General features: G+C 36.0%; 1 protein-coding gene across 1 annotated transcript; it reads left to right on the plus strand.

The window, feature by feature from the left end:
* Positions 1-462: 462 nt before the first annotated feature.
* On the plus strand, positions 463-13,042 carry LOC306874601 (PDZ domain-containing protein GIPC3-like; the record flags this gene model as incomplete). The annotated part of the gene is made up of 6 exons (XM_079424749.1): positions 463-750; positions 3,393-3,578; positions 4,423-4,603; positions 12,025-12,134; positions 12,210-12,291; positions 12,891-13,042. 6 exons carry the CDS (start codon positions 463-465, stop codon positions 13,040-13,042), a joined length of 999 nt encoding a protein of 332 aa, XP_079280875.1.
* Positions 13,043-14,470: the final 1,428 nt, after the last annotated feature.

Below are 14,470 nucleotides of genomic sequence, written 5' to 3' on the forward strand. Positions count from 1 at the left end.
TTTTATCAGCTGTTTGGACTCTCATTCTGACAGCACCCATTCACATCCATTGGTGAGCAAATGATGGTATGCTACTTTTCTCCAAATCTGATGAAGAAACAAACTCATCTACATCTCGGATGGCCCGAGGGTGAGCAAATTTTCAGCAAATGCTAACTTTTGGCCGAACTACTCCTTTAGATCAGCTATATATTTGATCAAACGCTGCATCTCTGGTGTGAAGACCATCCTGTCTGCCAGCTCTACAGACAGATGGTCTCCAGGTCCTCAGCATGTCGCTTCACTTCAGGTGTTCGTCCTGCTCTCCAGTGTCACCCATAAGATCACTAGCTCAACTGGTTTTGGGTTTCCACTAACAGGGCCTGAAACCGCTCACCTGCGCAGCGTTGCCTGGCTACCCTCATCTTTAATTTAACACAGCAGTCCCGACTGCAGACGGCCGCCGACGCCTCGCTCTTCACCATGCAGGAGTCCGAGAAGACGACGAGTGACCCTGAGCCCATGCAGAACGGAGAGGCCATGAGTCCAGACACACAGGACTCCAGAGGACCGCCGGAGGACGAGGAGAACCAGGGAGCCGTCCCGTCAGCGCCGCCACTGCCCCAGGAGCCTCTGCCATGTCCGAGGCCCAAACTGGTGTTTCACACGCAGCTGGCGCACGGGAGCCCCACGGGACGCATTCACGGCTTCACCAACGTCAGGGAGCTTTACGCCAAGATTGCAGAGGTCTTCGACATCTCTGCTTCTGAGGTACGGCGAGTCTTTGGGACTCTTTTTTTGGGTCAAAGGGAAACGTTGCTGGTGTATGGGTCATTTGTTTCTTGGAAAGTATACTGGAGTTTGCTCTTATGTCTTGTTGAAAGTTGCTATAATGTATCGCCATTACATTAGTTAACTTGATCATTACACGATAATATTTAATTTTTCTATTTCGGTTACAAAATGATGCAAAAATAATTACCTACATGCTAGGGGATAGTAAATGGGGGAAAAAACTAATAAATAAATACAAATATAAATATTTTCATATATGCCAGTGACTAGTAATCTAGTAGAAAAATAAATGAATATATATTTTCATTTATGCCAGTGGCTAGAAAATAAAACAAACAAACAAATAAATGAATTTATATTTTTTCTGTTGACTAGTAAATAAATAAATAAATGTTAAGTGTCTTCATATATGACAATGGCTAGTACATGGGGAAGGAATAAAAAACAATAAATAAAAGTGTTTTTTTGGTGTATATGCCAGTGGCTAGTAAGTAATCAATAAGTGAAATTAATGAATTCATTATTAAAAATCATACATATTTTTAAAATGATTTGAAATGTGCCAGCTTGATCCTTAGGCAAATAAATAAATAAATGAATATGTTTTAAATGTGTTAGTTTCCGTATTTGTAGAAAACATTAAATTAAAATGTTTTAAACAAACATTGAATTATTATTAGACTATTAAATAAAAATGTTTTTTAGTCATGTGCCACTGCTTGTTCATCACTAGATCAAGTTACATAATCGATCAGTTTTATCTGTAATCTTTTCTTCAAGGCACTGTACTGTAAAACTCACACAGCCTTCAGGAGAAATGTCCTTCAAGAACCTCTTATCAAGACATTTCAGTACACTCAGAGGAGTCAAGGCTAGAAAAATTACGTTTTTATCTCAAACCAAACAAACATGCTTCAGTTTGAGTTGAAGTTTTACTATGAAGAAAGACTTCAGGGTCACGTGAGCATTTATGCGTTCAAACCGCTATAAACAATTGCGTCCTACTCACATTTATAGCTATGAAAAGCTGAAAATATTTGACACTGGTCATTTTACGCACATATTAGTGTATTGCTAAATTTAAAAGACTTTAGTGGAAATTAACAAGAAGACTCGCGCCTAAATTCTAGCAAACAGGAGTGTTAGCATCTGTTAGCATAGTTAAACACTGTAATATGAATACAAATCAAGTTTTAATCAACGTTCATCGATGCTAGCTACCTATTTGACTCCCTAACACACAATATCAGTTTATTCTGGCAGAGTAACCTTGAAAGTGCTAGTTAACCGCCACAGCGAATCAAAAGAAAAAAATTGCTTTCAATGTCTAACCTTGTATAACCCCCCCCGGTTCATGTTATGTTATGTATTTACTTATTTGTTTACTTGTTTTTTAGTTTATTTACAGGCTTTAGTTTGATTCGAAAGTTTACTATGAAATAAGACTATGAAGGGTAACGTGAGTATTTATGCGTTAAAACCGCTATCGAGAACCACTCTAAAAGCTGAAAATATTTTGTAATATTGGTCGTTTTACGCACATATTAAGCTAAATTTAAAAGATTTTAGTGGAAATTAACAAGAAGACTCGCGCCTAATTCTAGCAAACAGGAGTGTTAGCATCTGTTAATCACTATAATACAAATATAATAATAAATGGACATAATAATAAATATAACAACAAAATATAATAAATGGACCCTTTTTAAAGGAACACTCCGTTTTTTTGGGGAAATAGGCTCATTGTACAACTCCCCACGAGTTAAACAGTTGAGTTTTACCGTTTTTGAATCCATTCAGCCGATCTCCAGGTCTAGCGGTAGCACTTTTAGCTTAGCTTAGCATAGATCATTGAATCTGATTAGACCGTTAGCCTCTCGCTCAAAAATGACAAGAGTTTAGATAATTTTCCTATTTAAAACTTGACGCTTCTGTAGTTACATCGTGCACTAAGACCGACGGAAAATGAAAAGTTGCGATTTTCTCTATACTCTCGTTCCGGCGTAATAATCAAGGAACTTTCCTGCCGTACCATGACCATTGGCGTATATATCATAACTAGTTACCCAGCTGGGGACTACTTTCAGACGCTGCGTAATATCATTGCGCCTGCTGCACCCATGGTACGGCAGCAAAGTTCCTTGATTATTACGTCGGAACGAGACTATAGTTCCTAGCCATATCGGCCTAGAAAATCGCAACTTTTCATTTTCCGTCGGTCTTAGTGCACGATGTAACTACAGAAGTCAAGTTTTAAATAAAAAAACTATCAAAACTATTTAGTCAAATGCTAACAGTCTAATCCGATTCAATGATCTATGCTAAGCTAAGCTAAAAGTGCTACCGCTAGACCCGCAGATCGGCTGAATGGATTCAAAAACGGTAAAACTCTACTGTTTAACTCTGGGGGAGTTGTACAATGAGCCTATTTCCAAAAAAAGTGGAGTGTTCCTTTAACACACAATACTAGTTATTCTTGCAGAGTTACCTTAAAAGTACTAGTTGATCTAGTGTGTCCTGCACGTGACATGCCGTGCTTTCCATGGAAAATGGCGGGAAAGGTCCAGGTGTCCGTTTTCTCTGTAGTCTGACGCATGTCTGTTTATTTCCCCCTCTAGATCCTCTTCTGCACGCTGAACTCGCACAAAGTGGACATGCAGAAGCTTCTGGGCGGTCAGATCGGTCTGGAGGACTTCATCTTCGCACACGTGAGGGGAGAAACCAAAGAGGTGGAGGTCGTTAAAACCGAAGACGCGCTCGGCCTCACCATCACCGACAACGGCGCGGGATACGCCTTCATCAAAGTGCGCGCTAGTTAGCTAGTTAGCCGGTTAACCAGGTTAACAGTTTCCTGGAAAACAAGTAATCTTAACATTTGAGCCCCCAGAAGGAAAATACAATCAATCAATAATTAAATGTTGCATGTTTTTGTGTATTCCAGTGGCTGGTTAAAAAAATAATAGTAATAAAAAAGTAAAAATGCTTTCATTTATTTTCAAGAAAAGTAAAGAAATATTAAATGTTACATATGGCTAGAAGCCTAAGTAAGGGGAAACAATGAATAATAAAGTGGGTATAATCAAATGAACCAGCACATTTTCTGAAAACAAAAAACAAAAAAACAAGCTTTTAAAATTTTAACCTCCAAAATGCAAATACAATACTGTAAAAAAGTATAAAAACAAAAATAATAAATAAATAATGCAAAACAAATGAGTACATAAATAAATGGAAAATAATAAATAAACAAACAAAAATAAATAATTAATAAACAAATAAACACAAAAAAATTACAAATGCTCACAAGTCAAGACCAGACAACTCAAAAGTCAAAGTTAAATTAACTTTTTTTAATTTTTTATCAAATGCATATAAACGCAGCATGCATTTTGCAATGAAATGTTACTTCTGTGAGAAAACTGAAGGATGTAAATCTCAAAATATAACCAAATAAGTAAAGAAAACAAAAAAACAAAACCTAAGACCAGTTGAAAATAGTGAAATAAAAGTTATAAACATCAACAGGAATCAATAAAACAGTTTTATTATGCATTATTTTTTTGTTTTACATAATTTAAGACAAAATATAAATATATATTTACATATATAATATTATATTAGTATTTCACATTCTGTGTTTTGTTTTAGAGGATAAAGGAAGACAGCACCATTGACCGAATAAAGTCGGTGTGTGTTGGGGATCACATCGAGGCCATTAATGACCAGAGCATTGTGGGATGTCGGCATTATGAAGTGGCGAAGATGCTGAAGGAGCAGCTGAGAGGAACACCCTTCACCCTGCGTCTGGTCGAGCCCAAGAAAGCCTTCGGTGAGAACTCAACATTAATATCCCTTATCACATCAACACATGCTTCTCGCTTCATCAAAACATCCACCTAATACACCTGACCTCAGTTAACATCAATAAACTGCTGGTTGTGTTTACAAAGTATAAGAAGTTTCACTCTGGACCTTATATTTAGGAGAATAGCGCCATCATGTGTTCACACTATGCAATAACATTGTAGTATATTAAGGTATTAGCCTAAATATTATCAATAATAATAATAATTTTTATTCTGGTCCTCACAAACAAATTTTCACAAAATAAATAAATATTAGAGTAGTATATGAATGAACATATAGTAATAATATATTATTTTATCAAATATGTAATATAGTATTAAATCATTTTTATTAAATAATTATAAATGTACATATGTAAAAACACAAAATTGTATTTATTTATGTTTAAAACATATATGGCTAATATATTGAAGAGTAGACCGCTATCATGTGATCAAACAGTGGCAAATTATATAAAGTATTAATCATTTAATTTCAATAAATATTATAAAATGTGTTTAAAAATATATTATATACACTATATGTATTTTAAAAATATGGAATATTTACATTTATTTTTCTAAAAATTTATTTTTTATGAAATATAAAAATACAGTATCTCACAGAAGTGAGTACACCCCTCACATTTTTGTAAATATTATATCTTTTCATGTGACAACACTGAAGAAATGACACTTTGCTCCAATGTAAAGTAGTGAGTGTACAGCTTGTATAACAGTGTAAATTTTCTGTCCCCTCAAAATAACTCAACACACAGCCATTAATGTCTAAACCGCTGGCCACAAAAGTGAGTACACCCCTAAGTGAAAATGTCCAAATTGGGCCCAAAGTGTCAATATTTTGTGGGGCCACCATTATTTTCCAGCACTGCATTAACCCTCTTGGGCATGTAGTTCACCAGAGCTTCACAGGTTGCCACTGGAGTCCTCTTCCACTCCTCCATGACCACATCACGGAGCTGGTGGATGTTAGAGACCTTGCTCTCCTCCACCTTCCGTTTGAGGATGCCCCACAGATGCTCAATAGGGTTTAGGTCTGGAGACATGCTTGGCCAGTCCATCACCTTTACCCTCAGCTTCTTTAGCAAGGCAGTGGTCGTCTTGGAGGTGTGTTTGGGGACGTTATCATGTTGGAATACTGCACTGCGGCCCAGTCTCTGCTTCAGTATTTCACAGTACATGTTGACATTCATGGTTCCCTCAATGAACTGTAGCTCCCCAGTGCAGCTCATGCAGCCCCAGACCATGACACTCCCACCACCATGCTTGACTGTGGGCAAGTCACTCTTGTCTTTGTACTCCTCACCTGTTGCCACGACACACGCTTGACACAATCTGAACCAAATAAGTTGGTCTCATCAGACCACAAGAAATTGTTCCAGTAATCCATGTCCTTTCTTGTGCATCATCTTTAGAAGAGGCTTCCTTCTGGGAGGAACCCCTTCAACCTCTGCAGCAATGCTGGCAGCTCTCATACGTCTATTTCCCAAACACAACCTCTGGATATGACGCTGAGCATGTGCACTCAACTTCTTTGGTCGACCATGGCGAGGCCTGTTCTGAGTGGAACCTGTCCTGTTAAACCGCTGTATGGTCTTGGCCACCGTGCTTCAGCTCCGTTTCAGGGTCTTGGCAATCTTCTTATGGCCTCGCCATCTTTATGTAGAGCAACAGTTCTTTTTTTAGATCTTCAGAGAGTTCTTTGCCATGAGGTGCCATGTTGAACTTCCAGTGACCAGTATGAGAAAGAGAGAGCGATAACACCACATTTAACACACGTGCTCCCGATTCACACCTGGGACCTTGTAACATTAACGAGTCACATGACACCGGGGAGAGAAAATGGCTAAATGGGCCCAATTTGGACATTTTCACTTAGGGATGTAGTCACTTTTGTGGCCAGCAGTTTAGACATTAATGGCTGTGTGTTGAGTTATTTTGAGGGGCCAACAAATTTACACTGTTATACAATCTGTACACTCACTACTTTACATTGTAGCAAAGTGTCATTTCTTCAGTGTTGTCACATGAAAAGATATAATAAAATATTTACAAAAATGTGAGGGATGTACTCACTTCTGTGAGATACTGTATATATTCAATATAAAAATGTACAACATACATAAAATAAAAAATATTAAAATATGTCATGTTGAATATATAGTAATTTTAGCCGGAGCGGCAGAATTTAAATATACTAGAATTACATTAAATTAATTAAATAGAAATTCTGATATTAAAATGCTGTGAATAAATGAATCATTGTTTTGAATCCCCTACATGACTGCTTTGAATAAACTGATTCACCAGAAATACATATTTAATAATAAATGCATATTTACAGATGCATATTTATTGCTATGAGTAGTACATAACTAGATTTGAATATTAATTTAAATGTCATGTGTATATTATGTATAATATTAGTTTTTATTATAAATGTATTTATTTCTACATTTCATTTCTATACAAGTAAAACACTCACAGTTGTGGTTCAGAAATGTTTCAGTCGCTCGTGAATGCATGTCATTAATGAGATTCATATCGTTATTACAGTGACCTCAGATGACCCATGCCATGCAGGAAATAACAGTGAACTCAATAGAATAGCAGATTTCCTCAAATTGTACTGAACAATAAATGCAATTTTAAAGGTCCTTTTCTTTGTCAAGGAAATGTTCAGCCATTACTAAATTGTCCTTAGCAATAATTTTTGATCAAACAATGAAACATATGAGCATGCAACTATTGTTACTGTAATAAAAAGTAGTAAAAATTAGAAGTAAAAAAATACGCTAGAAAACTGCACACCTGAATATGTCGAAGATTTGTGTAAGATGTTATCTTTGGAATGGAAATATTGATATTTTATTAGTAAATATAATCATTTTTTCTCTTATTTCAGTTTATCTAATAAAATTAGTGAGCTAAGCCAGTGATAGTACTGACAATGTCATATAAACACGGCTGAAGACGAGCGAGTGAAGACTCAATTGAGTGAGTCGGGTTCGCAAATCATTTTGATAATTGAATGACTAGCTATCCGTGCTCCAGGGACGTGCAAAGAGTTCCTCAGCGGCAGGGGCTCAAAATGTAAAAAAAAGGGGCAATATGAGGAAAAAATATATATAGGTCAAAGGATTGGACACGTTACTATTTAATATTTTTCCAAGAAGTCACTTGTAGTCATCAAGCCTGCATTTATTTGATCAAAATTTGAATATACTTTATTAATTTACTTTATTCTCTTCATGCAATGTGGATTTATTAGCAATGTTGAAAACCTGTGATACTTTTTTCAGGATTCTTTGATGAATGACAAGTTAAATAAGAACAGCATTTATTTAAAATATAACTTTTGTAACAATATACACTACCGTTCAAAAGCTTGAGGTCAGTATTTTTATTTGTTTATTTATTATTATTATTATTTTTAAGAAATTAGTTTTTATTCAGCAAGGATTTGTTAAATTGATAGAAACAGTGATAGTAAAGATCGCTATTTTGAATAAATGCTGTTTTTTTAAACTTTTTATTTATCAATGAACCCCAAAAAAGTATCACAGGTTCCAATAAATAAATAAAATAAATTAAGCAGCACAACTGTTTCCAACATGGGTCATAAATCAGTATATTAGAATGATTTCTGAAGGACCATGCATTGAAGAATGGAGTAATGATGCTGAAAATTCACCTTTGAATCACAGAAATAAATGATATTTTATTAAAATAGTATAAATGTATGTTAAAATAGAAAAACATTCTTTTAAATTGTAATAATATTTGACAATATCAGGCTACATTTTTTCTGTATTTTTGATCAAATAAATGCAGGCTCGATGAGCATAAGACACTTTCATAATGCTGCATGATTATCAAAAATGGTAATATAATAAAGTCCTTTCACTTCACCATCAGCGTTGCTATCGCTATCTTATGTGCGCTGTTTTATCGGTACTTTTGCTTTCAAAATCGATCGAGTTGAGCAAGGTGGGGGGAGGATGGAAAGTGGGGGGGGGGGGCACAGTAACTCGTTTGGGGGGGGGCACGGCCCGCGAGTGCCCCCCCTTGGCGCCGGCCCTGCATGTATTCGTACCGAACCATCACAGCACTGACATCTCGGTTCGGTGCATGAGGCCTTCCAACGAATTCAGCCCCAATCCAGAAGGGGGCGTCCGCAGTAATGCAATATTGTTTGATAATCGCCAGCAGAAGAACAGCGAATGCCATGAGTTGCGCACTTGAAAACAAAGCCCACTAAACAGTCTCTCACATAGACTTTATACTTTAAAGGCTTGCACACTCAATAGTTTGTGCTCGTGTATCCTCATTCGTCACAAACCCAAATATTCCATAATATTTCCATATTTGCGATGTAACGTAATCTGAATGCTAAACTATTATTTATTATGTAAATTTTAGCCTTTGTACTTAAGTCGCGCTCACAGAGGCGGGTGCGCTGATGTTTGACTCACTGTATTTTATTTTGATAAAGTACCAACTGCGCTGTCAAGTTAGCAATACTGGAACTGATGTGTGTGTTCAGTGCGATCACTTCAACTGTTTCCTTATACCACCAGAATAAACTTTAAACACTTAGTCTTATTAATAATCACTGTATAAAGGTCTGCTTTTATTTGTGTACACTCACAATGAAAACAAAAACAGATTTTATATATACAACATGTGGTCTAGATGGAAAAAATTGTAATTTGCACTACTGTCTGTTCAAAATAAATGAAAAGAAACTGAGCATAGTAGATTTATTTTTTTTCCCCTGTTGTACCGAAATCGTATCGAACCGTGACCCCCGAACCGAGGTACGTACCGTGACATCTGTGTACCGTGCCACCCCTAATAATTACTTATTATAATGACTCATATGGTCTTTTTACACCTTGCACCGCGTAAACAACACACCATCTCTGCATTTGTGATTGTAGAAACACCAAACAAGCACTGCTCTACACTGCTCAAAACTTGCATTTGAATAGTCAGTAGCAAATTCTTTAAATAAGAAAACATACTTACAGGCTGCGAGTCAGAAGCACCAGACTGTCCTTGCACCAGACTTTATAGAAACAGCCTTTGAGCACAGGCTACTCTTCCAGGTTCAGGAAATAGTCCTCCGTAAAATGCGCTGCACACACTCTAATATTTGGGTTGAACTGTTCTGGAACAGTGTTGTAAATACAACTGATTTCTAGTTGTGTACTCATTTGGAAGCCCAAAGTACTTTCGCTTTCACAACGCTTTCACAGCGTCTCCAGGACATGGCGCCGGCGGCAGCAACAATATACTACAGCGAGAATAATAGTTCCGCCTTCTTTCTTTGCGTATATATATTTGGGCGGCGTTATGCAAATCTTCCCACACCGTGACGTAGACATGTGGGGGCATGTTTAAACAAGGCGTTTTAGGAGGGCGTGGCAGAGTCTTAACTTTTATAAAGAATATCTCTTTGGGTTTGAGACTTTAATCTTTGCAGCTTTACAGATCTTATATTTGCACACACAGCTTGTAACACTCCAAAGACAAAGGAAAACATGAAATCGCATCATATGACCTCTTTAAAACAAAGAAAAGTCACTTACAAAATGAGATTAGGTCAACATCTGATCAAAATTTCTCAGTGTGGGTACAAAACAAGTGAACGAATCTTCCTCAGAAGAGACAAAAACAGCAACTCATTTAAATGTCTGGCTTATATTATAATTACGTCCCTGAGCGTTTTGTCTAATTTGGAGTCGCTCATTAATCTGTTGTTTGAGCTCTTCATATTTAAGGAGAGGACTTAGTTTTCAAGTTGGACATCGCTAGTTATGGTTTTAAGGGTGTAGAATTTAGTAGAGATGCTATGACATGTCTCTACCAATATCCAGCGACTACAGCAATAATTTATGTCGTTAGGTCCCCACCAATGCCAAAATCAAACCTATGTCTTTGCCAGGGTTTTTCAAATACGTGTTTGAGAAAGCAGGTCTGACCCTTGTGTTTATGAACTACTGGCCTCCATAAACGAGCTGCTAATTGCCCCGTGTACAGGTCTGAGTAATTACAGACTCAAAGCAGTAAATGCTAATAATTAGCCGAGGCGCGTTCGTCCCACAGAGAAACAAACACTCATGTAAATCTCGCCACGCTCGGCAGACTGAGCAAACGCTGAACGAGCCTCTGCTGTCTGGGACAGCCAATTACTGCCGTTAATAATCGAAAGGCCTTTGATTATCATTATAGCATTAGCTAATTGGATGTTTTAGAGTGATGGATTAGCCTTTGTGAGAGAAGCGCAGGTAATTACGCTCCGGAGCGAGCGCTCAATTCCCTCACCATGTTAGTACATAGAAGATCAAAGGAAAAATGGCTGCCACTGGCTGCTAATGCTGTAGCTTGCTAACTAACTACAAGTAGTGATTCCTGGCTACTTTCAGCAGCATGACTGTAGTTTAGTTGACCTGTTCTACTTTAGCATTGTATATTTAAAACGATATTGCCTCCTGAAATAGCTTCAGTGAAGTTAGCTGTCTGTTTGTAACACATTTAGCTTGACTGTAGGTGAACTATATTGTAGATTAGAAGCTTGGTGAAAATAAATGGAGAGAACGGCATAGAGAAATATATGTATATATATATATATATATATATTTATTTATTAACATATATGAAAGATAAATATATGTATTATAACATGTAATACATTATGTAATAGTACATTAATAATATGAATAAATCTATTAATGTATTCATTCAATAAATATATTATTTGTATATTATATATCATATAATTATTTATTTAATCACATTACTTATTAATATTAAATATTTTATAAATATAAACATTAATATAAAAATGTACAACATAAAAAAAAATATCTAAATATATAATGTTGAATATAGAGTAATTTTGGCCTGAGAAGGAGAATTTAAATAGAAATAAAAAGCTGTGAGTCAGTGAATCGTTGTTTTGAATCCCCTACTTTACTCACCTAAATAAACTGATTATAGTCTAGATTTAGTTTTTATCTCTATATTTTTGTTAAAGTTTTAGTAATTCTCGTCATTTTATTAGGTTTTGTTCCTTTTAAAATGTCTATATTGTTTTTATTTACTTGTAGTTCAGTTTTAGTTTACTTCAGTACATCAAGTTACACTAAACAAAAATTCTATATTAATAAAATATCATGCTTACATTTACAGTAATCCCAAAGTGGATATGAGTCGCACGATTTCTCAGAAATTTCACAGCCATAAACAGGAAACTGAAGCTTGGAATTTCTTCCATTAATCGCTATTGATGATTTAATCTGTTTTCCTGGTTTTCCAGATGGCGATCTCTAATGTGCTGAAGCGATTGAAAAGTTAAGTTTGTTTGTGTGTTGATCAGATATGATAGGCCAGAGGACGCGAGCACCAAAGTCCAGCGAGGGCAAAATGGTGAGCGGGAAAGAGACGCTGCGGCTGCGTTCCAAAGGATCGGCCACGCTGGAGGAAATCGTGAGTCAGGGTGCAAATACCAAGCCTTTTCAAGCTTGCTTTCCAACTCATCTCCGACCATTTGTCTTCCAACAGCCCAGTGAGTTCGAAGACAAGGCCATCAAGAAGGTCGACGATCTGCTGGAGAGTTACATGGGGATTCGAGATCTCGAGCTCGGTGAGAACCTTTCCGTAAAAGGTCTGCGAGAGTCAAGCAGAATGTCTCTGTGATTCCCATAAATTCATGAGCATTAGTGAAAGCATTTTGTGGCCCATGGGATCATCTCCTTCCAAAAAACAAACGAATGGAATAGTTCACCTAAAAATGACAATGTGCTAAAAATGAGCTCAACCTCCAGTCATCCGAGAAGAAGATGAGTTTGCTTCAAATGTGCCGTTCCATCACTTGCACACATCACAGCCGTGGATCCTCTACAGTAAATGGGTGCCGTCAGAATGAGAGTCCAAAGAAGCTGATTACAATAATCCACACCACTTCAGTCCCTCAATTAACATCTTGAGAAGTCAAAAGCTGAAACAATTCCATCAAGACGTTTATAATCCATAATAACGCTTCCTCCAGTGAAAAAGTGGTCTGGTCTGAATCAGGGGAGAAATCTGCACAGATCAAGCACTTGATTATGGACTCGTATTTTAGTTAAAAACATCTGTGGATTATTGTGATGTTTTTATCAGATGTTTGGACCCATTCACTGCTGAGGATCCTTTGGTGAGCAATGCTACATTTTGATTTCGTATCTCATTCGTGTCCTACAGCGACTACCATCGTGGAAGCCGGGAAGAACAAGAAGAACCCGGATGATTTCGCCGAGGCACTTGACTCCGTTCTGGGCGACTTCGGCTTTCCTGACGTCTTTCTGTTTGATGTTTGGGGCGCTATGGGAGACGTGAAGAATGGACGCATTTAGAGGTAATGCATGACTTAAAGATATTTTCTAGGGAAAAAGTTCCTTTTTGTCTGGTTGTCAAATTTGTTTTCATAGGTATAATTTTGGTATTTTGACTTACATATTTAAATGTAGGAATTACATATGCTAATTTTGCAAATATACGTAGTCAAATACAAAACAAAATAAATAGGAAAATATTAAATATTATTAATATGAATGATTACAATATTAATAAATATTATTTAAAAGTATTTTTATCTATTATTATTATTTTTTTGTTTCTGTTATATATTTTCAAATATTAAAAATTCATATAGATTTTGAAAACAATCTGATGTATAATTTTTTTTTCTGATTATTCCTTTAATGATTAATTGCATTTGCTCAAAATGTGTTTCCATATATCATAAAAAAGTAAAAGTATATTTAGGTAAATATTGCTGTTAATTTCTTTGTAATACATAGCAAATGTATTTAAAATATTAAACATTTTCAGTAACTGAAATAAAATAGACTATAAATATTAGATGAAAAATGTATTTTAAAAACTGTTGTGAGTGGGGTATAAAGAAAAAAATAAATATGACAAAAGTACATAAAATTATTAAATCAAAAATTATAATAAAAAAAATTAAAATATAAAAATAAAATCTAATTTAAAATATTAATAAACACTACAAATGTATATTAAAAAATAATGAAGTATTAAAGATTGCACATTTTTCTTACACTATAATTAGTCCCGACCATGCTAACTAATTAAACGTCCAGCCCTCATTTCATGAATGATATTTGTTCATCTAGATTATATTTGTGAAAGAAAAGCACGCAGAAAACACATAAAGCAGGTCATCTCAAGAGGCTTTATTTATGGGCAGCTCTCAAACACACACACTCTTACAGAAAACCATCAGCAGGTCTTTCTTCCTGCTGCCGGACAAACACCATTAGAAGCTTAACGTCAGACGCTACACGCTAACGCTATCTCACACCAGCACATGCTTTGCCTCGTCTGTGTTTTTCAGCTTTCAGCATTCAAGCTTGATTTGTGACGTCTGTCATCTGTTTTCATATACACAATCCTCCCAATTCCCACCTTTATCCTGAGGAAGGAGAACGTCAAGGTATTAGCGGCTAATCAGCATGCTAACGCAAACGTCAAGTGTGTAAAGCAGTATGAAGTAGGTCAAACTGTATTTCCCACCAATGTGTATAGCTAACTAGGATATAAACCAATCTTTTAAGTGTTTTACATGATAACTTTGACTTTTAGAAGTATTATAAACTATTATTAGCTTAGATTAGCCTTTGATTGTTTTGACGTTTGTTGTGTTATGTATAATACATTGTGTTACTGGTGAAATGAATGATCTTTTACGATTAATGACAGATCTTGTGATACGATTAGCTTGTGTATATATGAATAATAAATATTTAATCAATTCT

This window comes from Barbus barbus, assembly GCF_936440315.1.
Source record: "Barbus barbus genome assembly, chromosome: 9".
NCBI lineage: Eukaryota > Metazoa > Chordata > Actinopteri > Cypriniformes > Cyprinidae > Barbus > Barbus barbus.